The sequence below is a fragment of the Rhinoraja longicauda genome, chromosome 13 (genome assembly GCF_053455715.1).
Source record: "Rhinoraja longicauda isolate Sanriku21f chromosome 13, sRhiLon1.1, whole genome shotgun sequence".
Taxonomy (NCBI): Eukaryota; Metazoa; Chordata; class Chondrichthyes; order Rajiformes; family Arhynchobatidae; genus Rhinoraja; species Rhinoraja longicauda.
Window position 1 is genome coordinate 31,992,658 of NC_135965.1, and position 25,964 is coordinate 32,018,621.

Consider the following 25,964-nt stretch of genomic DNA (forward strand, 5'->3'; position numbering starts at 1 on the left):
ATCTGTCCAAATGACTTTTAACTGTTGTTACAGTACTTGCCTCAACTACCTCCTCTGGCAGCACATTCCATATACCTACCACCCTCTGTGTGAAAAAGTTGCCCCTCAGGTTCCTATTAAACCTTCCCCTCTCAGCAATCTTGATGTTTTTGAACATATTTTTTACACATCTCACTCTGACTGGCACCATGGAAAGGATGATGGCATAAACAACATAGACACATGCTATACACCACAGCTCTCTTGTCCTGATGATCAGATGCTATGCATGGGGATTCCATCAATTACCATCAATTGATATCAATCAATTAGATCGATATCATATATAATAATCCAAATATAGAATTTCATAGATCATAAATGATAGGAGCAGAATTAGGCCATTTGGCCCATCATGTTTACTCTGCCATTCAATCATGGCTGATCTATCTCTCCCTCCTAACCCCATTCTCCTCTCTTCTCCCCATAACCTCCGACACCCGTACTAATCAAGAATATTCTGTACATGTCAATGAGGCCCCCCCCCTCATTCTTCTAAACTCCAGCGAGTACAGGCCCAGTGTTGTCAAACGCTCATCATGTTAACCTACTCATTCCTGGAATCATTCTTGTAAACCTCCTCTGGACCCTCTCAAGTTGGAAAAACTTCCACTTCCCACAATTCTTATATTTAATAGGATCATGCCTAGCTTTCAGATTTAGTCAAAAGGTTACATAGCACAGAAACAAGTTATTAAGTCCCCAGCTCACACTGACCACATGCACACATTTACACTAATCCAATCTGAATCTCTTTTTAGAGTTTTTCCCACATTCGCTTCAATGCCACAAGATTCAACCATTCACTTGCATTTGAGGGGAAATTTACAATGGCCGATTAACTTTACACTATGCCTTTGGAATGTGGGAGAAAACCAGAGCAAGTGGAAGAAGCTCATGTGGAGAGGGAAAATATACAAACTCAGCACAGAGTGAACCTGAGGTCAGGATTGAGCCCATGCAACTGGAGTTAAGATGCAACACCAGCTGACCCACTTTGCAGCACTTGTTGGTGAAAGTGAAGGGAAAGTGCTGGAGGTGTTCGTGATTTGAACAAGTATGAAACGTTTCTGGAGTCTTCAGGGAATGGTATGGAAGAGGCCTGGATTCTTTTATAACTCTGGTATTTTATTACAACTGGTTGTTGCTAACCGTGAGGTTCAATGGTCGACATTCCTCTGGAACTTCAACAGACAGGATATGAGAAGAGTTTCCACTGAGCAGAGCACCCTGCCAACAGAGCGGAGGGAAGGAATGGGGATGGGCTTCAGCAGGAGGCTCTCTTTGTAAAGAAGGTTATGAATGGAGTTGTGGAACAGAAGGAAGAACAGAAGAAGGCGGAAGGGAGATGCCAACACCTGCAGCCATTCCTTGCTATGGCTATTAAGTCACAGAGTCATAGTTATACACCACAGAAATGGTCCAGCTCATCCATGCTGCCAAGTTGCCTGACCCGCTGAGTTACTACAGCACTTTATGTCTTTTTTTTTTGTAAACCAATATCTGCAGTTCTTTGCTTCCACCTAGTATCCCACCTGGTATAGTCCCATTTGCCTGCATTTGGCCCAAATCCCTGAGCTTTGTGATTTCACTAAACAACATCCCGTTTCCGTATTTCACTGAAATTCCCAATGTGTGAATTAACTAATCATTCTAGAGTATCAGCTTGGTGCCTATTTTCCTGAGAGACTTCGCTTGTTTTGATGCTTCTGTGCAACAATTCCACCATGATTGTGGCACACCTGGTGGAAGGTTGCTAACATGTAGTGAAAGAGGATGCAATTCATCTGGAGCAGCTCTGAGTCAAGGGGGCCCAACTTCAGAGTGCTTCTATTACCATCAGTGTTATTAGTCTGGTTGGCTTGTTCAGTTGTAAGGGCAACGTGAGGCGACTTAACAGATGTCAGGATGGGAGGAAGAATCATGTCTTTCTGAGAGGAAAGTGGGCTCTGACCATTACCATTCGCCAAGGCACTGTGGCTCAGTGGTAGAGCTGCTGCCTTATAGCACTTTTGTAAGCCAGGTTTGATCCTGACTACGGTGCTGTCTACATGGAGTTTGTACATTCTCCCTGTGACCATGTGGGTTTCTCTAAGTGCTCCAGTTTCCTCCCACACAACATTATTATTGCCCAATTTAAATCATCATTCACCCTTTCGAAACTCAGCCAAAGAAGATATTGATAAGATCTCTTAACCAGGGTACCTGGTCACTGTTATTCTGTTAATGAGGTTATAAATTTGCTCTCTGATATGTTTTATCAGAAGTAAAATAACTTCCATCACCATTTTAGTCACTAAAGAAGCAGACCTGGCTTTACCATGTCTGTCCTCTCTCCCCTTTCTTGATCTCTGTCTCCATCCCAGGGGACAGACTGTTGTTTGCATTCCCTGACCAGGTTAAGCACACATCGTAATTGCCACAATAAAAGATACACAATGCTGGAGTAACGCAGTGATTTGGGCAGCATATCTGGAGAACATTGGTAGGTGAAATTTGGGGTCGTGATCCTACTTCAGACTGATCATCATTACAAATCCATGTTCTCCAGCTATGCTCCCTGACCTGTTGAGTTCTTCAGTACTTTGTGCCTTTTTTGTAAACCAGCATCAGCAGTTCCTTGTTTATTCATAATTGCTGCATCTATTTGCCACTCCCATCCAATTTAGACCATATGAGCATTGTCTTCAACACAATGATATCCTTAATCCATCTGCTTTCTACAGGGGCCTGTTTCCACTTTGGCAGCGATCAGCAGATTCGCTGCAGATTGCACCAGATAGTAATTCTCTTTTATGCTAACTTTGATTTCCGCTGAAACTTCCAAATTAATTCTCCCTGGGTTGGAGATGGGGTTGAAATTAGGTATTGGGTTGAGAATGGTTGTCTCTGGTTTGTTTTGAGCAATGCTTTATAAACTGACGCAGAAAATCATGAAAATTTGAATAGTACTGATTGCACTTTTTGCTCAACATTTTGTAAATTCAGACATTGATTTTGACACTTATTCTGCAAGAGCAGAAATACAGGTTTAACAACAGGTGTAGGACTTGGTTTGTTTCATTGTCCTGGCATTTGCTCATTGCAGGCAGGAACGATGAAGAATGTGCAAGGGCCAGAGTTTGGACTTTTTGTTTCTTGTCTAATTAAGTCTGTTGTTTAATCCTGCTCCATTAATTTTAATTTCTCCAAAGCTCTATGAACTTGATGTCAATTCACTTTGCTGTGGTCTCCCCATATTTCGCATTGCTGTTTGCTCAGACGAGCACAGAAGCTGATCCTGACTGCCCACGTAGTTGGCCTAGTGGTGACAATAGACAATAGACAATAATAATAATAATAATAATAATAAACATTTATTTTTTATAGCGCTTTTCCAGATGCTCAAAGAAGCTTTACAAAAACAGTCAAGACATAAAAACAAACAAACGAACTGTCCTGACGGAGAAGCGGCGAACAAATAGCGCCAGCGTCCTCTCACGTCAGGGTCCGGCAGTAGACAATAAAGAACACAAGACACACAATTACAATTTTTAACACAAACAGCCATCACAGTGATTGCTCTAGGCACACCCTCACTGTGATGGAAGGCAAAGAAAAGTCTTATCTCCTCCTCATTCTTCTCCCGTGGTGCCACGAGGCGATCGAGGCTCCCGACTTTTGAAGCCCCCACCGGGCGATGGAAGGCCTCAGGGCCGAGCCGAGCAGGCCGATGAAGGTCCTGAGCCCCCACCGGGCGATGGAAAGTGCCGCGGCCAGGCCACGTAGGACGATGAGGGGCCTGCGAGCGGGTCAATCAAACCTCGCGCTTCGGGGCGGTCGAAGCTGCTATGGCTGGAGCTCCCGAAAGCCGGTCGCCAGCCAGGGACCTGCGAACTCCCGATGTTGCGGTCTGCAGGGCCCACGGCCGAAGCCTCCGAGATGGTAAGTTCAGGCCCTGCGACCGGAGTCTTCAAGGTCGATCCCAGCTGGAGGCCGCCGACTCCACGGTGTTAGGCCGTAGCGCGAACGGAGATACGACACGGTAAAGGTTTCCCCCACCCACCCCCACCACCCCCCACATATACAGAGTTAAAAATAAATCAAAAGATGCATTTAAACGATAACAATAGACAAAAAACAAAAAAAAAGCCAGAGAGACTGCCGGTAAGCCGCAGCTGCAGAACGCAGCCAAGCCCCTAATGACAGCCACGCCCCCAATAGGTGCAGGAGTAGGCCATTCGGCCCTTCGAGCCAGCACCGCCATTCAATGTGATCATGGCTGATCATTCTCAATCAGTACCCAGTCCCTGCCTTCTCCCCATGCCCCCTAACTCCGCTGCCTCACTGCACCAGAGATCTGGGTTTGATTCTGACCTTGGGTGCTGTCAGTGTGGAGTTTCAAAGGTCTTTTATTGTCACGTGTACCAATTATGGTACAGTGATATTCGAATTACCATACAGCCATACTAAAAAAAAGGATCAAGTCACATAACTACATAAAAGTTACCATAAACATCCACCACAGTGGATTCCTCACATTCCTCACTGTGATGGAAGGCGATAAAGTCCACTTTTCTTCCCTCTTTATTCTCCAATCCGTTCCCGCAATTGAAGCTCCCGCAGCCGGCGATCGAAGTCCCCGCGTCGGGGCGATAGAAGCTCCTGCTTCAGGGCAGTGGAAGCTCCCGGGTCAGGGCGGTGGAAGCTCCCACTTCGGGGCGGTCGAAGCTCCTGTGGCTTAGAGCTCCCGAAGTCGGTCTCTAACCAGGGAGCACAAGCTCCACAATGTTAAAGTCCACAGGCTCCCGCGGTTGGAGCTCAGAGGCCGATCCCTGGCAAAGGGATCGCCAGCTCCATGATAAGTCCGCAGGCTTCCGCGGTTGGAGCTCCAGCAGTTGGTCTCCAGATGCTAGTCCACGTCAGGTTAAGACCATTAACATTATTGTGGCAAGTAAATAGCATTTAGGATCAGATATAGTCATAACTTTGGCTTAGTTTTTTTCAATGTCTAGTGGTATATAGACACTAGACAATAGACAATAGGTGCAGGAGGAGGCCATTCGGTCCTTCGAGCCAGCACCACCATTCAATGTGATCATGGCTGATTATTCTCAATCAGTACCCCGTTCCTGCCTTCTCCCCATACCCCCTGACTTCGCTATGCTTAAGAGCTCTATCTAGCTAGCTTGCAGGGGAAGTCCCAAATGCTTAATATTGGCAAGTCTGAAGGGTCTTGACCTGAAACATCACCCATTCCTTCTCTCCAGAGATGCTGCCTGACCCGCTGAGTTACTCCAGCATTTTGAGATACCTTCGATTTGTACCAGCATCTGCAGTTATTTTCCGACACAACTTGCCGCTCCACTGCGATTTCTCCTCAAGGTATGTCTACTTTGAAGAAGTTCTCCTCCTCCCTTCGACAAGAGTTTAGGCGACATATTCTCTGGCTGCACCACCTCTGTGATTCCTCCTGCCCTCCTACTCTACGACCACGTTTTGACCCACATCAGTCTGAAGAAGGGTCTCGACCCGAAACGTCACCCATTCCTTCTCTCCCGAGATGCTGCCTGACCCGCTGAGTTACTCCAGCATTTTGTGTATACCTTATTATTAACAGCACATCATGCAGAAAAACAATCATAATCTGATCCTATGGGAGGTGCGTTAACTCTGGCTTTGCCACATTACCCAGGAGAATAATTGAAAATGAAAACTTTACAGGGAAATGATGTACAATTCCACGTACAACCTTCACAGTACATTGTGCAATCTTTGTGCCAATAGAGGTTGGCTTCTTTAATTGATTAACAATCTGTGTCTGTCAAAAAATGCTGCAGTAAGCTCTTTGCAATTTCATTGATCGGAAAGCAGTAGAAATGTTACTTTGCAACTCATTGATACATCAACAACATAAACTGTGAGTGGCACAATTTGGCTGGTAGTGCCAAATATCTGGGTTCAACCCTGACCTCGGGCACTGTCTGTGTAGTGTTTGCATGTTCTCCCTGTGTCTGCATGGATTTCCCTCAGGTGCCCCGGTTTCTTCCAATATCCCAAAGACGTGCAGTTAATAGGCCTCTGTAAATTCACCCTCGTGTGTAAGGAGTGGATGCGTAAATGGGTTGACATAGAACTTGTGTAAATAGGCGATCAACAGTCGGCACTGACTCGGTGGGCCGACGGGCCTGTTTCCATGCTATATCTCTAAGTTAAATGAAACTCCATAGAACAGGGTGATAAGCAGCATTAGGGATGATTTCCACCCCTGTACACCAGCCCTAATGATAATCTTTACTTCTGTCTGATCCCCTAGAGCTTGAAATTGAAGCATCACTCTGTCTGTGAAGAGGGACAAACACGGTGTAAAGTTCACATGCCAGAAAAAAAAGGCTGAATAAAAAAGGTAAGAGTTTATCTACTTGCCTCATATCTCCAGGCAGATTCCAGGCAAGCAGAATAAATGCACAGCATGATGAGCAGACGAGCAGTGAAGATACCACTTAGATCTTGTGAGAAACATTTATTCTGTCCATTGATTAGAGTAGTGGAATACTGAGCAGAGATTTTGCTGAATATAAAGAACATTTTGTTGGCATTTGTTTTCTGAGTGCACCGCTGTCACACTTGCATTATAATTTGTCCCTGCTTAAAATTTGAAGAGAATAGTTTGGATTTTAAGCAAATATATAGTGACTACTTGCTGCAGTGCAGCAGAGATTTATGCACCACTTTTCCCTTTTCCCAAAGTGCCGAAGAGTACACATTATGGGGGTCTCTTATCACAGCCTGCGCCACTCATTCAATTTTCTTCATTGAACACAGGATCTGTGATGGGTTGGGCACAAAGGGATGATAAAAGGCAAAAAGCTGACAAGTTTCCACTTGTACCGTAGGCACAGATTTAACACCCTTGTGTTAGATTGAGCTCAGACAGGTTTTGCTGGGGGTGGTGTCAGATCAAGTTGACCTTGCTGAAAACTCTTTGAGTGTGTAATTATTTCACTGGTTATAAATGGTTTAGATTTCTCTTCTCTGCGTGGGGCACTCTGTCTAATTTCATTGCAAGGTTTCGCTCTAATTAGAAGTCTTCCCCAAATAGTCACTTTTGGTCACTTGAATCCCAGACCTGTCCCCGCAATTGGTTATAATGGAGCCGAATGCTCAGGGAATACAGAAACTCGGAATTGATAGAAGACTTAAACGGTGCAGTTGTCATTTAAGGATACAACAAAGGAATGATTTGTGACATTCATGACTAATACAGTGTGGGCCTAAACAGCTTGTGGCTTCAAAATCTGGGTCTTTGTATCACTGTGACTAGTGCAGTGAAGTGCCGAATCAGAACAAAGCCCATCAGTCATTATTAAAGTGCAGGAAAGAATGGTTGCACTGTGGAATCTGTATTGCACACAGTTAAAAAAAAGTCACTGTGCAGATCTCAGGGGGTTAAGGTGATGGAGCGCTATTTCCCATCCCCCGTTCCAACAGCTGTTCTTGAAGACCTGTTACAGATGCGTAGGGTCCAGCAAAGGAACACTCCGGAAAACAGGGCTGAAAAGTTTTAGAAGGCAACTGTGTACTAATCAGATGAAAGCAAAGTGTTACTAATTTCAACATATTGTATAGTTTGGAGGAGGAGCTTCTTTCCTTTCAACGCAGAGGTTCTGCTCTGCGTGAAACAGACTTCAGAACCGATCTCTCTCTCTCTCTCGCTTTCTCTCGCTCTCTCTTCTCTCTGGCTTCTACAAAGCTTGAAACGGGGCCAGCAAATTAAGAGCAAAGTGGATAATATTTGTCTTTGAGGAGCGTTGCAAGATTCCGAACAAGTGGAACATGACTGGCGTTAATGCAAGATTTGGAATTTCAAAAGTTGTTCAGCTAAGACAAAAACAGGGGGTCTGTTGCTACGTGCGTGGTATTCCCAGAGTTCCTCAGACGAATTTAGAGCAACTTGCAGGCTTTTCAGCTGCTGAATTCTGCTGAAAGGAAGAGACAGCCAAGTCAAGAAAAGTGAGACTTTAAAACGCTCAAAGGCAGAGGAGAGAAGAAAACAGACAAGGCAATTTATTACTTACCAGCCAGTCTCTAATTCACTAACTGACTTCTGGTCATCTGAAGGTAACTTACTTAAATGGGTGGTGTGGTGGCAGGGTGGTCTCTGTGCAAGATGAGATCACCCCGGTGAAGAAATTTAATGTTTCTTTTCTGTTGTAAAAGTGATCAGCAGAAATGCTGCCTGCAGGAGTCACTGCGTGTCTGGCTAGTACACCAGACTTGGACTTGCTTGTTTGATTTCTATTACAGTTTATCGTATCACTCGGAAAAACACAGCAGAGTTTTTTCTTCATCATCTATGTGTGAGCAACAATTTCCATGGGGACCCACTTTAAGTGAATCGATTCATGTTTCAAGCAACAGGAGGCAGCGCTGAAGTGACATTAGGTTTACAAGGCTCGGATTATGAACCTTTCTCCTGTTACACTGTGTGCCTAGTGATTAACCACCGTACACATTGCATCAACAAGTTTGCATGTAAAGAATGAGCAACCCCCCAACTTTTTCTAATAATGGGATTGCTATTCCTGATATGCACAGAGCTAAACTATGACTATATTTATCTAGAGGCAGACAGTCTGTGGTAGAGGCTATATTGGACCGTTTAAAATAGATACTGAACTCTTGTTTTCAATTCAAGCTGGTTCCAACCGAGAGCTGAATTATGCTGTTGAAATTGCATTTGAGAAATAGTTTTGCAGGTGCTAATTTATGTGCAGGTTAAGATCGTTTGCCTCTGAAGAGCCAGTGCATACCAATGTCCTGAAGGCAAAAGCAAGGATAATTGGTGAGTGTTCGGCATACATAGTGAAGTATCACAGATCAAAATGGAGGAAGCCTCTGGAAATCACTATTCGAATGGAGATGATGCTGGAAGACCTGAATCCATGGAATTACCCATTGCTGAGCCTGACCTGCACCGAATGTACCTGTCTTGTTTACCTGACCGCTACATGAAGGCAAAAATGAGCTTGGCAGCCTACCTCATTGATTGGGCCATTGCATTACTTTGCAAGGTAAGAATTTCACCACAATGTAGAATGAGCTAGGATGCTTTACTGTGAATTATGCACCCTTGCTATGGAAAACAATATAGTAGACCATGCAGAAATATCAGACTCTGGATATTACTTTCACCGTAGATGGTAGTGCCCTGGGGAATGTGGTAGAACCGAGTACAAGTACATGGTTCCTGAGGATTTACTGCAAGGTTGCTTGGACTTGAGGTACTGGGTTACAGGGAGGTTGGATAGACTAGGGCTCTACTGTTTGGAGCAAAGGAGATTGACGGGTGATCTTACAGATGTGTTTAAAATCATGATGGTCATAGATACAGTGAATGCACAGTCCGTTCCCCAGGGTTGGGGAATGAAGAACTAGGCTTAAGGTGAGAGGGGAAAGATTTAATAGGAACCTGAGAGTTCCTAAATATATAAAATTAACTGCCAGATGAAATGGTTGAGCAGATACAATAACAATATTTAAGGGATATTTGGGCTTGGATAGGAGAGATTTAAAGGGATATGGATCAAGTGCTGGCAAATAGGACTACCATAGACTAGCATCTTGGTCCGCATGGACAAATTGGATGACGGGGCCTGTTTCCATGCTGTATGACTCTGATTTTATGACTCTGACGTGCAGTATCTTTCATAATCATTTTGTTATGCTTCAAAACAAAGGATATATTTTGAATTGATGGCTATTGCAATTTAGGACAATTGGCAGCAAATTTGCATTTATCTCGGTACTAGAAACAACTTTGAATTTACATATGGCGGAGAAGGAGGCCATTTGGCCCATTGAATTCATGCTAGCTCTGAACAATCCTACCGAACTTGTTCCTTCATTTATTTCTTTTAACCTATTCTCTCTCACGTGCCTCCCACCTACACTTGGGGTAATTTACAGCAACCAATTAACCAACAATCAGCGTGTCTTTGGGATTTGGAAGAAAACAGGAGCAGTCTTTGGAGAAATACACAGTTACAGGAAAGATGTGCAAATTACACAGACAGCACCGAAAATCTCGATTGAACTCGAAACCTGGGGCTGTGAGGCAGCAGCAACACTACCTGCAGTGTCAGATTACCATAGACACAAAATGCTGGAGTCACTCAGCAGGGCAGGCAGCATCTCTGGAGAGAAGGAATGGGTGAGGTTTCAGGTCGAGTCCCTTCTTCAGACTTCTGCAGTGTTAGATCATCAGTTTACTTAATACTAGCTGATTGAGGGATAACAATTGACCAGGATACCGGGGGAACTCTCGCTGTTCTTCTCTGATTAATTCCTTGGGATCTTTTATATTCACCTGAGATGGCAGCCAGGACCCTTTACTAATCCAAAAGCAATATATTTGGAAAGGATGAGATATGAATCTGGAACATTTGGTGTTTTAATTAAACTCTCAGCAACCTGACTCAGAAGAAGGAGTTAAATCAAATGAGCTTCAGCTTTGGTTAGTTGCAGTATATACTTACATTATCTGAGTAATAGAATTTGGTTTCTTATTATATGTGGAGGAGAACTGAGGCATTGTAAATAAGGTGCGACGTATAGAAGTTTGAGTATAGAAGTTGGGAGGTCATGTTGCAGTTATGTAAGACGTTGGTGAGGCTGCACTTAGAGTATTGTGTTCAGTTCCATGTTAAAGGAAAGATGTCGTTAGAAAGGGTGCAGCGAAGATTTACGAGAATGTTGTCAGAACTCGAGGGTCTGAACTATAGGGAGAGGTTGAACAGGCTGGGACTCTATTCCCTGGAACACAGGAGGATAAGGGGTGATCTTATAAATGTGTATAAAATCATGAGAGCAATATATTGGGTGGATGCGCAGAGTTTGCCCAGAGTGGGGGAATCAAGAACCAGAGGGCATAGGTTTGAGGTGAAGGGAGAAAGATTTTATAGGAACCTGAGGGATAACTTTTTCCGCAAAGGGTGGTGGGTGTATGGAATGAGCTGCAAGGGAAAGTAGTTGTGGCAGGGACTATCGCAACGTTTAGGAAACAACAATTAGACAGGTACGTGGATAGGACAGGTTTAGAGGGATATGGGCTAAATGTAGGCAAGTGGGACTAGTGTAGATGGGACATGTTGTTTGGTGTGGGCGGGTATGGCCAAAGCGCCTATTTCCACACTATATAACTCTATGATTCTATGTGTACTCTGGAAGAAAAAAATGATGTGAAACAAACTCTTCTTGTTCCTGTGCTTTCTCCCATTGTTGAAAATAGGTTCAGTTTTTTCTTTCTTATCATGTTCTTTTTGGCACATAACATAACACAGTAGCATCAAAGTCAACAAAGAACCCAAGGCCATTGTTGAATCAGTATAGTTTAGATTTATAAAGAACAAATCTGTTTGGACTCCAGATGGCACTTGGCTGTGCCATGTGGGCAGGGTCAATGTCATGGAGTTTAGCTCATAACCATAAGCCCTGCTGCATCTTTAACAAATTAGTGGCTCCTCAGTATGAATAAAAGCAATTGATACAGGATTGAGTATAACAGTGCATGAAAATCTTAGTTCTGCTTCGTGGTCTGTGAAGTTAACTGAACTTGCTTGAGATTATAAAGCTAGATTTACAATTGCCTTTCGTGTTCCTGACCTTGTTCATGAGGAAATCAGCCAAGGTTCCAAATATATAAGGACCTCGAGAGGTTAATTAGTTTAGTTTAGTTTAGTTTAGCGATACAGCATGGAAACAGGCCCTTCGGCCCACCGAGTCCATGCCAACCAATGATCACGCGTACACTAGTTCTATGTTATCCCAGTTTTGCGATCTACTCACTAGGGACAATTTACAGAAGCTAATTAACCTACAAACCTGCATGTCTGGAATGTGGGAGGAAACCGGAGCACCCAGAGAAAACCCACGCGGCCACAGGGATATAAACTCCGTACAGACAGCACCCACAGTCAGGATTGAACCCGGTTTCCAGTGCTGTAAGACAGCAACTCTACCACTGTGCCACTGTTTAAATCCATCTATGTTGTGAAGCATTCACAGTTGAGTAAACTATTGATAATTCCTGAAGATAAAGATATTCTATATTAGCACCTCTACTAGCTGTGCTGGTGCCTCATAGTTCCAGTAACCTAGGTTCAATTCCGACCACTGTTGCTATCTGTGTGGAGTTTGCCTGTTCTCTCTGCATGGGTTTCTTTCCATTACATTTCATTGCCTCTTCAGATAAATGTAAAGGATCCCAGTGAATAAATCAAAAAAGACCAGGGAGATATGGTTTACTTCTACATTCCTAAGCTGTACAGGTTGGTAGATTGATTGGCAAGTGTAAGTTACCTTCTGTATAGGTAGGTGATAGAATCGGGTGTGTAGTTGACAGGGAATGTGAGGGGGGAAAAAAAATGACTATCAATGAGTGCTTGATGGTTGGCCCAGACTTGATGGACACAGGGCCTGTTTCCCTGCTAATGACTCTGTGAGATGGGGTGCCAACGTTATAATTGTAACAATCTAGGAAGTTCTGTGATCAAACATTCCTATCAACAGTGCAGCAGTCAAAGCTCATTGCACAAATTATGCTTCACATGCTCATTTATTTTATGCACAATGAATGTTCTCTTCACTCATTTGTAAGATGAAGGCATAGGCAGCAAGGATGCATGTGTTGCCCATTATTTAATTGTTGATAATAGTTTGCTGTGACAGAGCCATTTCTAGATGACTCGGAGGACAGTTAAGAGAAAATCATCCTCGTTTGGGACATGTCAGACTTTTGAAGATGACAATTTTCCTTCCGCAGAGGGTATGTGGAGTATTGTGCACAACATTGGTCTCTTTTTGAATGGAAGACTGTAAATGCATCGGGAAGAGTTCAGGGCTGGTTTACTAAACTGATACCTGGAATGTACAAACTGTCTAATGAGGAGAGGATGGTATTGGTCAGTTTGGTATTGGTGTTGGTTTATTATTGTCAAGTGTACTGGGGTACAGTGAAAATCATTATTTGCATGCTTGATATGCACTCGGACTCCTGGAGTGTAAGTCTAATATTACTGCTCTCCCAGCATATCTTTTTACACTGAAGACACACTGTGTAATCCTACTGTATCGACAAGGGCATATATTGTGCATATTGAATGAGGAAAGAACTGACCACTGATCTGCTTATCCTCCTACAAATATTTCAACTAGTACGAAAGTCAAATCTTGCAATAACACATGCATGTAATGCCATTTACACAAGATGCATCTTAAGCTGACACTCATCTAACAACATTATAATGTTCTTTACATTCTTTGCTAGATTTCCAACCTTACCACCTGCATGGAAGATTTTCTGCTTTTTTATGATGGTTTGGCTAATTCTTCATCTATAGATTTCATTATATTTATTTTAATGTGATGAAAATAAGGCAGGAACTACAAAGGTATGAGGAGCCCTCTCTGGCAGGCTGCTCTCCAGATAGTGCAGGCAAAAATCAGCTCCTAAAAAAATCATGTTTAATGCACTTCACGATGTGAAATGAGTTCTCAGTCACCTCGCGATTATTGGTTGGGGATGTTGGGCCATGTCGGGGAGGCACCGGGACAGTATGGTGGTGAGGAGGGCCAGCCAATGTAAGTGCCTCCACCTTGCACCTTCATGTTGGCACCCTGCACCTAAGCCAGCCTCATCAAGTAGTAGGAGCAGAAGATCTCGGAGAGGAGGCTACATTCAGTGTGATGCATGAGTCGTCCCCAATAGCTGGAAACGTGGTATAAAATCATAAGATTATTAAGGGACAGAATGAGGCCATGAATCTTAAAAGAGCTATTCTGCCAGTCACATTTCCTTGCCTCAAGTCTGAGAAAATGGGGCAGTTTGAAGAGTTGCAGGGAAGTCAAGGACATGGAAAGAGACTTTTAGAGACACTTAGACAGGTGCATGGATAGGATAGGTTTAGAGGGATATGGGCCAAATGCAGGCAGGTGGGACTAATGTAGATAAAGCTTGGTGGTCGGCTTAGGCTAGTTGGGCCAAAGGGCCTGTTTACACACTGTATGACTCCATGACTCTGAGAAAATAGAGTTATCAGAGTCCAATCTATATACTTCTAAAGGAGCTCAGATGCCTGGGGTATTTGTCCTGCTCTAAAGACCATTAGAAAGTCTAAAGATTCAGTGGAGGCAAGCCTTCCCATTGTAAATCCATCTGCCGCTTGATTTCAATAGGTATGGAGGGTTAAAATTGAGACTGCAGTGTTTAAAAGAAACTAATGAGGTACATGAGCAATAAAATCTAACGAGAAGACTGCGATTCAGTGAAATCATTCTTATAAGTAGGGAAGAGAGAGATGATGCAAGTATTGGAGAAAACAGTTAAAAGGTCTCTGGAAATGTTGAAAACTACACAATGGAATGTGTGCTATCATTAATGAAACAAGTACCAACAAGTGCTTCCAACAACATTTGAAGTTACAATTCTGTATGTGCTTAAATCTATTAAACCGGGCAAGAACGCACAAAAAATATACATTAAACTGCTACTTCCTAAATCTTCACATTTATTCATACAACTCTGGCTACATGTCCTTAAATGGAACCTCTGAGGACTTTCGCCATAGATATCCGCCTCTTTTTAAGCCTTCTTATAACACCAAAAAGCAATCTGCGTGCATAGGGTTACACAGCTCTGTGGAATGACAACAGCTTCAAGGTTTGAGTAGATATCTTGCCAAGGCTCACTAATCATCACTCGGTAATCTATTAATACATTTTCCACAAGTGAAAGCTAAACTTGAAAAATATCTTGTGAACTTGCTTTGTGGCCTTCACTGACACTGATACTCCCTTTAACTCTTCAATTTTTGCACTGATCTGTAAAATTGCAATGCATTGAGGCAGTACCATACAGGGGGACCAGGCAGTCTGAAGAAAGGTCCTGACCCAAAATGTTACCTATCCGTGTCCTCCAGAGTTGCTGCCTGACTTGCTGATTTCCTCCAGCACTTTGTGTCTTTTTATGTAAACCAGCATCAGCCTACAATATGTTGTCATATAGTCAGAGTCGTGGAGAGATAAAGCACAGAAACGGGCCCTTCACTTGACCGTGTTCACACTTAAAGTCATAATTTTACAGTATTGAAAGAGGCCGTTCGGTCCAACTTCCCCATGCTGACCAAGATGCCCCATCTGTAATAGTCCCACCTGCCCACATTTGGCCCATATCCCCATAAAACTTGCCTATCCATGTACCTGTCCAGATGTCTTTTAAATATTGTTATAGTATCTACCTCCTCTGGCAGCTTATTCCATATACCCGTTGTCCCTCATGTTCCTAGTATATCTTTCCCCTCTCATCTTAGTGTAACATAACATACAATGATCCTATCCCAACCCACTTTATTTACTCCACATTTCCATCAAACCCTACCCCTTCAGATAGACACAAAATGCTGCAGCGGGTCATAGAAACATGAATACCTAGAAAATAGGTGCAGGTGTAGGCCATTTGGCCCTTTGAGCCAGCACCGCCATCCAAAATCAGTACCCCGTTCCTGCTTTCTACCCATATCCCTTGATTCCATTAGCCCTAAGTGCTATATCTAACTCTCTCTTGAAAACATCCAGACAATTGGCCTCCACTGCCTTCTGCGGCAGAGAATTCCGCAGATTCAAGTGTCAGGCAGCATCTCTGGAGAAAAGGAATAAGTGACTTTTTGGATTGAGACCCTTCTTCAGACCCACCTCTTCAGATTCTACCACTTACCTTTTCTTTGCTAATTAACTTCTAACCTGTGCTTGTGTGTAAATTTCACACAGATGGATGCCAAGGTTAGGATCTAACCCAAATCCCTGAACCTGTGAGGCAGTGTCTCTACTAGTTCTGTTATTTTGCTGCCTCTCACTTCCTCCACCTTTCAGCTCCTCCAACTATTTTACACTCCTCTCTGTCACAACTAAAACATCTGTACTCTGGAATATTGAATGAGGGGTCAAGGCAATAGAGTGGCACTTTCACGCATAAACTACCCAAAGGCTTTTCTTCCACTGCCTCTTACAATTATGGAATGTGGAGGTCAACAAGAGATTGTGCTGGCGTCTGATTTGGGATTTGCAGGTAGTAGAATATGGCAGTATGAAATTGGTGGAAGACTGAAATGTATGGGGAGAAAAGACAAGATCCTAGAGAAAGGTGTTGAAAAGATGATTAGAAGTCGTAGGCTAGAGCTAGTTTCTCCTCGGCTGAATTATTACGTATGTTCTTTGATTGCTGCCACTATGTGAAATACTATCCAAGTAAGAGACCACAGTATTCATTTGCAGCACCAGATTAACACTTGTTTTAGAAAGTTAATAACAACTGGAAGTAAATAAGGCCATGACATAGAAAGAGGTTCCTTTATTTCTAGTACCTATGTTCAAATCCAACCTAATCTGACAGAAAGAAAGTCTTATTCCTCAAACACTGTTGTTCATATCAAAACAATCATTACTTAAGGAGCACAAAAGGATACAAAGGGCTTGAGTAACTCAGCAGGTCAGGCAGCATAAATGGAGTACATGGATAGATGAAATTTTGGGTCTTTAGTTTAGATACAGTGAGGAAACAGGCCCTTGGGTCCACCGAGTCCGCACTGACCAGCGACCGCTGTAAACCAGCACTATCCTACACGCTAGGGCCAATTTACAATCTTTACCGATGCCAATTAACCTACAATCCTGTGCATCCTTGGAGTGTGGGAGGAAACCTGAGCTCCCAGGGATAACTCATGTGATCAAAGGGTGAACTTTAAAACTATGTACAGTCAACACCCGGGTCTCTGGCTCTGTAAGGCAGCAACTCTACCGCTGCGCCACCGTGCCACCCTTCGAGACCCTCTTTCAGACCTTAAGTCTTTAGCATCAGTTAGGAGAAAAATTTTGACTCTTCGAACATCCCACAAATAATTCAGTTTAACCTTATGAAGCACTTTCCATGAGAAAGACATGTGGAATGTGACAGTGTACCATGGTGACACGATATCGATGGCACTCTTGAAATGACAGATGTGGAAACTAAATCTTCTTGGTGAGGAAATACAATATTGCACAAATAGCCAGAGAAACAGAAGAAACCCTGTGGGCTTTTGCAATCAATGTGAACAGGGGATCATTTATTTTGGAGAAGTATTACGTTGGAAACAATATCACATTGATATGCACCAAAATCAATTTTAGGATTAAGGCATGGGAATGGCCTCCTCCTGCACCTATTTTCTATGTTTCTATGTTTCTAAGTTTCTAACTGCAGATACTAGAAAACAAAAAATATATACACAGTGCTAAAGTAGCTCAGTGGGTCAAGCAGCATCCATGGAGTGAGTCTGAAAAATGGTCCCGACTCGAAACGTCACCTACCCATGTTCTCCAGGGTTATTGTATGACCCGCTGAGTGACTCCGGCGCTTTGTGTCTAAAAATGGTAGCTTAATTGTCCCTAGTGTGAAAGCGAGTGGTTTAATCTGGGAGGTGTTGTTGAAAGTGCGTGGAGAATAAAATGGGGTTAGTATAGGATTAGTGTAAAGGGCAGTTGTTGGTTGGTACAGATTTAGTGGGATGAAGGGCCAATTTCTGTGGTGAATCTCTCAATGACTCTAAAACCAGTAGTCATTGGGTGACCTCTGTTAACATTTTAAACAGTAGAGTGGCTCAGTAAACTAACGAGCAAGCCAGAGTATCATCAATAAATGGTGTAAATTGCTGCAGTCCTGAAATGGAGATTAAAATAAGAAGGGTCTCGACCTGAAACGTCATCCATTCCTTCTCTCCAGAGATGCTGCCTGTCCAGTTGTGTTATTCCCGCATTTTGTGTCTATTTTCGGTGTAAACCAGCATCTTCAGTTCCTTCCTACATATTAAAATCTCTTGGTTGACTCTTGTGTAAATTACACACGTGAAATGCACCCAAGAATATCACCCTTTTCAAAACAATAAATATTTTCAAACAAAGCATTTTAAAGTCAGAGTCACACAGCATGCAAACAGATCATTTGGCCCAACTAGCCCATGCCAACTAAAATGCCCCACCTGCCTGCATTTGGCCCATATCCCTCTCAATCCTTTCTCTCCGTGTATCTGTCCACACTTTCGCACGCTATCTCTTTTGGAAATACTCAAAGAATTTTGTCTGTTACCATAATCTTAGTTCTGCAGAATATCTGTGTCATGGGGGAACTACTGATTACATCGCCTCTCCGACTAACTTAATCAGGGGCAGTGCTGGAGGTGAGGAAGTGTACGATTTATGGGGAAGATAGAGAGGATTTTTGAAAAGCCATCAATTAAAAATGAGAAATTTGACACCAGATAAGGGATCAGTGCCCAGAATTTTCAGCTTCTCAACAAATTGAACAAAAACAACGTGACTGGTGAACTCCATTTTCAGGCTGCACTTCTGTGTATAAATATAAGAGGAAAATACATTTAGTTTTTTTTCTGTTCTGAGGTAGAAAACCTTATGGAAACATAAATTAATGTGCTTCTCTTGCTTTTATTCTTAATAATGTTTTGAGACATTCAGAGTGCACAAAGTGTTATGATCATACATTGACACTCCTTTCCCCTTGGAAATTAATACAGAATCTGAAGTTTTCTTCAGAATGGGGTTTGGGAAAAGGGGATGAAATGACTTCCAGCGTATTAAATTCAGTTTGGGCAGATGGCTGCCCTGTCAGGCTGTTCACCCAAGGTCATCCTCCAACAAGCATCAGATCAAGTGACAGGTTCATTAATCTGCAAACTCATAAGGAATAGATCACTAGCTCAATGCATTCTCTGTAGCAGGGATGAGTTTGAATGTTCATGTTGGGATCAAGGGGGTGTGCAATTTTCCATTAGTGTGTGGTGGATATTTTACAGATACTATAATAGTCCAATTCATTCCAAACTGAACACTCTTAAAGTGACCTGGGAACCTGTGTGACCTCCAAGTCCATTGCAAAATCAGCAGATGCCAAGGGCACTGTGAAAAGCTTCACTTGGCTCTGAAAACCCTGGAACTGTGGCTGAAAACGTTGCCTCACAGAAATCAAGACCGACCACGTTCACAGCAGCTTCTGTAATTCATCTGTCAGATTGCCATTGATTTATGTTGCCACTACAAAGTACACACTGGTATAATCCCATAAAAAAATAAGTTCTCAACCTTAAGAATAGAAGTTATTAATCACATTGTTGAAGCCACCATCTCTGAAAGAGGTTAATTCATTGAGGGCAACTCAGTGTGCTGTGTTCATATATTTTGAAACAATAGTTAAATTCTTTACAAGCCGTTATAGAATGCCACATGCTTTGAATTTTTGCTTAAACGGTTCTATGCTGAATGAATTATTTCTCCTCTGTGCTTTCAAAATGTAAGCACAATTTAAGCAACGATGGAAACATTGATAATAACGTTCCAATGTTACTGAATTACAGGCACATTATTTAACAAAATGATAATCTATATTGAAAAAATATTACCCTGACCTGCAGACAGTCCAATTCAGGAATAGTTAATCATTGAAAAATATCTATGTAGACATATTTGTGTAGACATTCTTTACATTACAAAAATTGATTAGCTTTGCAACCTTGATGTACTTTTCTAATTTATTACCACATCTCTGAAAGGCATTAAAGTCTTTGCAAAAATTACTTTGAAGTTTCCTTATTGCTTTGATGTAAGTAAACGTAACACACTTTTGGTGCATACAATACGATTGTACAACAGTGTCTGTGAGTTTTCAGATATCACAGTTTGTGCCTAGTGATCCCATATGTGGAAAAAACATAGTTCGGGACACTAGTAGAATTTCACACTGTTTTACGTCAACCTGCACAACCTGACATCAGTCTGAAGAAGGGTCTCGACCCGAAACGTCACCCATTCCTTCTCTCCAGAGATGCTGCCTGGCCTGCTGAGTTACGCCAGCATTTTGTGTCTATCTTCGGTGCAAACCAGCATCTGAAGTTCCTTCCAATACATCGCATCAGAAGTTTTGATGTTTCAAACAATTGTCAAAAAATCATAGTGCTTCACTCCTTCAACATTGTAATGAAGTGTTAGTCTATGACATGTACTCATGTCACCAATTTGATTAAATGGTACAAAGCTTTCTCAAGGTGACAGATAGATTCTTTTGATGAAGACTAGACATGATAAATCATAAGTCACTACATAGTAGGATAGAAACATATTGGGCAAGTGGTTTTAATGAGAAAGCATAACAGGAAACAGGAAATTTTGAGAGGAATAACAAGAGGAAGTTATCATATTAATTGATAAAGTATTAAAACAAAACTAGAAGCAGAGAGGGGCAATTGCGCAAGCAGGAGGGAAAATTTTAAAAGCTGTTCTTAAAGAAAAAAGTATATAGCATCCTCATTATAAGGTAAAGGATTAGACTGGAGGCCCATGCCACTTGATATGCCTCAAGAGTTGGTGCTGGGCCTATTTGTGTTTGTCATCTGCACCAATGATTGGGCATGTACAAGGCATGCATGGTTAGTACGTTTGCAGCTGACACTAAAATAGGTGTTATTGTAGATAGTGGAGAATGTTAGCAAGAATTACACCAGGATCTTGATCAGATGAGGAATGGCAAATGGAGTTTAATTCAGATAAGTGCGCGGTGTTGCGGTTTGGGAAATCAAAGCGGTACTTTCACAGTGAACGGTAGGGCCTTGAGAAACCTTGTGGAACAGATTAATAGGGAGTACAAGTATATACTTCCCTGCAAGTGGTGTCAGGGTGGTGTAAAAGGCTTTTGACACGCTGGCCTTCAATCGTCAAGGCATTGGGTGCAGAGGTTGGAATGTTATGTTGCAGCTGTATGAGATGTTGGTGAGGCTGCATTTGGAGTATTGTTATTAAATTTGGTTACACAAGTGTAGAAAAAATGTCCTTAAATTAGAAATAGTGCAAAAAATTTGTGAAGATATTGTCGGGACTCGAGACTGAGTTATAGGGAGACTTTGGGCAGGCTAGGATTTTATTCCTTGGAGCATAGATAGGATGAATGCACACAGGCTTTTTCCCCAGGGTTGGGGAATAGAGAACTAGAAGGCATATGTTTGTGGAGAGAGGGGAAAGACTTAATAGGAACCTGAGGGGCAACGTTTTCACACAGAGCATAGTATATGGAACGAGTTACCAGAGGAAGTGGTTGAGGCAGGTATAATGGCAATATTAAAGGATATTTGGACAATTATATGGATAGAAAATGGTTTGGGCGGATATGGATCAAAAATGGGGAAATCGAACAAGCTTAGGAAGTGTGTAGGAAAGAAAACTGCAGATGCTGGTTTAAATCGAAGGTAGACACAAAATGCTGGAGTAACTCAACGGGTCAGGCAGCATCTCTGGAGAGAAGGAATAGGTGACGTTTCGGGTCGAGACCCTTCTTCAAGGTATCTTGGTTGATATGAATGAGTTGGACCAAAGAGTCTGTTTCCATACTGTTTGGCATCTATGATTTAATTTTACAGAGTAGCCTGACCAAATGTGTGCAGCTTTGATCTTGTGACCTAAGTAAGAATATACAGCACTTGCCAAAAAGAGTGTACAGCTTGAAGGACACCATATGAGGGGAAAATTCAATATCACAGAAGACTACAGATGCCAATGCAATGAATCTTTAAAAAAATATATGTATCAATTTCTGAATGAAAAAGGCATCACATAGAATGGAGAGTGAAAAAGATTGATGTTCAACCATCATTATGTTGAATTGCTTGAAGGGCTGAATGACCTAATCCTGCTGTACTTCATTTCTACATAATAGCAGATGGTTAAGAGGAGGTTTGAGAGCAATGTTCAAAATTTTGAATGGCTTTTGTATGATTAAACTGTTGATTGCAAGAGGGAGTAACTTTGAATATCTTAAATCAATAAAACAGAGTGTAATTAAGAAAAAAATGGCTTTATCCTGAAATGTATTTGATCGTATAATTTTCTATGTTGTAATTATTAGATGTTGTCATAGAAGCAGAAACCATGATATCTTTTGAAATGTATTGGATAAATATTTTCAAAATAAATAATTTAGGAAGAAATAATGGAAGGGTTGATGACGGTGAAATTAATTGAACAGACTTTTTTTCAGAAAACTGGAACTGCTCCAATGGGGTGACTAGCCTCACCCTGCGAAAGTCTACATTTCTCTGTCGCTCAGCGGATCTATATTTAAACTTGAACAGGTGTTAAGGAATTTCAAGTTATGCAACTAAAACATATTGGAAAATGAGACAGAAATTGCAGTAACATAGAAATCATCCGAAGGTTAGAGACAGTTTAAGGATATTGCAATATTATCCCTTTATGAAGAATCGCATGCATGTTGTGTGAATGGCATGGAGGATTTATAATTAGATAAAATGATGCCTTACACATTCCCATTGGTTTGGATTGTCGTATAATTATTGTGAAGTGCTGCCTGGGTTGCATACTCATTCTATTCAGATTTAAGACATCAAAATGAGATGCCAATATACTACTTGAATTATCATACCAAAGGCAGAAATGTCTGGTGGACTGGGATGGATAGGTGGAGAGAACAAATCCACCCAAATATTCCTCGTACAAGTTATATTTATCGATAAATAAAGGTGATATTCATGTAAATTGTAGAGGAGTCAAAAAGATGTTTTTGTTGAAGGATCAAAAAACAGTAAAAACACCAAGCTCAAAATTTGCTCAAACTTGAAATTTACATCCATATCTTTGAAACGTTATAAATGCAACATTACAACATTGTCCCAAGCAAAATTAATTGGTTTAAATAATCTATGTTGGCACAAAAAGACATGTAAACAATAGTTTGCTGGGACTGTCAGAACAAGGTACAGAGACATTAGGCAAGAGGGTTAAGATTGTTCAATTATCATATGTATCAAAAGCGGAAAAGTGAAATTCTTATTTGCAGCAGCATAACAGTCTGTAAGCACAGATCTGTATTGCTGTAGACATAGATTCAACAGAATAAAACATTAATAATCAGCATTTACAATATAATATCACGCGACTGTAATTGAAAATGTCCATCATAATTGTTTAAAAGTGCAACAATTATTATATGTGATCTTTCCTCATTTATCTGATATCATCTGTAAAATAATTATGTCTTCTACTCAAAACCTTATGAAACTAATTTCCGTACATTCTGAAAATGAGTCACTCATCACAACACAATGTTTCCTATGCCTTAGCCAATTCTACATCATACTGCAAATGTTCCCTTTTTTCTGTAGGCTCCAGTTTTTCTAACAAGTGGTACCTAAAGATGTTTGGGAAAATCATTTGAATAATGTCATCAATTATCATCCATCCCACTGTTACATCACCAAAAACTTCAAACAAATGAGTGAAGAGTGACTTACCCTTAACCCGTTTGTGCTGGATCGTCACTGTTGCCAGGTTTCTCTCCTTTTATTGGACAGTGCAACATTTGTAATCATCCAGTCACTGACAATGTTACAATACGCATGGAAGATGGTAGTCAGCACCATAATGTCTAGCCTTACATCTCCTTGGAATTTCGAATGCAATCTATCCACAGTGTCTTCACCACTGCTTCAACGAAGCACTCTGGGCATTGAAAGTGCCCAGAATAGATCTTGCATTGGACTCTTACAGTCCAGGGAAGACGGGGTAAATGGCAGATCTGCAAGGAAATAAAGAGAGGGGGAATATGATTGATGAGATTGATTTTCTGGGTGTTGGACATGGATCTGGTGAGATGAGCAGCTCCTGTATTATGTTAGAACGCTTAATTCATGGCATGATTTAAGTTCAGACACACCAGGAGAAAGACCAGAACTCTCTTGCCATGATTTCCCATTCAGCATTTTTTGCAATAATTTTTTTTAAAAATTAGGATTATGTTACATCGATAAAACTTTTTTTCTCTTTCAAGGATACACCTTCTAATTTTCATGTACATGGACATTTACTTATTTTTATCTCTTTATCTATTTGGGGATCTGGAGCTTTCTCATACAAATAGTTGGAAGGTAATCTGTTTTTCCTTAATGCTCTCCAAAGAAAAACTGTACCCAAAGCAGATTCAGCACAGTTGTAGATCTCCCCACAAGGCATGAAACTGTCAATACTGACTTTATTGACTTTAAATTGTCAGGAACACACATTTGTCGACAGCCGATCAACAGAGACATCAAATCTGCCTCATTTATTTTACAGTATTCCCTTTGACCTAATATAAAGACTATAATGATCGAGGTTCGGGCCAAAATGACTATAATGATTGAGAAGTTCGGCCCCTGCACCCAAATAATTATTAAGTACATAAATATATATTTATTGTATGTGTTAACCATAGTAGTCAAATTTAATTTTCTGTGCTACACATGTAATAGAAGATTCACAGATTGAAGAAGAAACTTCTAACGCTTAAATATATTTTGAATTATAACACAGGCTCAAAAGGCAAAGTGCATTTAATCCATTGTTTCACCCGGTCCATACTGCCCATTTTGTTCATCAATAGTTTTTTTTATGATACTTCTATCTAAGGCACATTACCTATTCCTCTGGGACCTTGTAGAATATAATATGATCTCCCCATTTCATTCCATTAAAATGGCCCGACATGTTCTGAATATTTATTGGTTTATTATTGTCACGTGTTTCAGTGAAAATATATATTTTTACGTGCTGTCCAATTAAATCAGATTATACTATACATGATTACAATCAAGCCCTACATAGGTACACGGGTTGGGAAGCGAGTAAAATACCAGTGTGCAGAATATAGTTTGCAGCATTGTAGTGTTACAATTCCAGAGAAAATATCCAATATCTTCAATGAGGTCAATCGGAAGATTTGGACTACACCCCGGCTAATGGGATAACCAATAGAAGTCTGATAACAGAAGTGAAGAAGTTGCTCCTGAGTCTGAGCATGTGCTTTCATGTGCTTTTTCTATTCACCGCATAACAGGAGAGGGGAGAAGATGGAATGACCATGGTGAAAAAGGTCCTTATTATGTTGAAACAAGGATCTGCAGATGCTGGTTTATAAAAAACGACTCAAAGTAATTCAGTGGGTCAGGCAGCATCTCTGGAGAACATGGACAGGAGACATTTCAGGACCTTTCTTCTCACTCTCTGTGATGGACTGAACTACATCCACAACTCTCTGCAATTTATTTCTGTCTTGGGCAGTGCTGTTTCCAAACCAAGCTGTGAGGCAACCTGATAAAATGCTTTCCATAGTGCAACTATAGAATTTGATAAGTCATTGGAAACAAACGTTCTTAGTCCCCTGTGGAAGTAGAGGCGTTGGTGTGCTTTTTTTGGTTGCGACTTTGATGTGGTTTGACCAGGGCAGATTGTTGGTGATATTTACTTGAAGGTCAGTAAAAGTCCTTTTTAGACCATTTCCACTCTGGCGCCATTAATGCTGATTGGGGCATATACTTCGCCATGTTTCCTGAAGTCAAGAACTTGCTCCTTCATCTTGCTGACATTGAGGAATAGGCTTTTATCTTGACACCATGTTACAAAGTTCTCTATCTCCTTCCTGTACTCCTTCTTGTCATTGTTCAAGATCCGGCCCAGTACAGTGGTGACATCTGTAAACCTGTAGATTGAGTTACAGCAGAATTTGGTCACACCATTGTGAGCGTATAAGGATTATAGTAAAAGGCTTAGAACGCATCCTTGTTGGGAATTATTTTTGAGGATCTATTGTCATCTATACATTGATTGTGGTTGATAGGTCAGAAAGTTAAGGATCCAGTGGTGGGGGGGGGGGGGGGGGGGGGGGGGCTGACTCCTAGGTCTAGGTGATTAGAGATGAGTTTGGATGCGATTATGGTGTTTAAGGTGGAACTATACCCAATAAATAGGAGTTTGGCATGGGTTTCCTTGTTATCTAGATGTTCCAGAAATGAGTGTAGTGC

At 41.5% G+C, this 25,964-nt stretch overlaps 1 protein-coding gene across 2 annotated transcripts in view; it reads left to right on the forward strand.

Moving 5' to 3' along the window:
- Window positions 1-7,745: 7,745 nt before the first annotated feature.
- The window catches only part of LOC144599625 (rho guanine nucleotide exchange factor 4-like), a 322,645-nt gene continuing 304,426 nt past the window's right edge, over window positions 7,746-25,964 (forward strand). For both annotated transcript variants that reach the window (XM_078410740.1, XM_078410743.1), the window contains exon 1: window positions 7,746-9,092. In XM_078410740.1, the coding sequence (XP_078266866.1) occupies window positions 8,904-9,092 (189 nt within the window). In that variant the 5' untranslated portion in view covers window positions 7,746-8,903. The remainder of the gene's footprint in view (window positions 9,093-25,964) is intronic.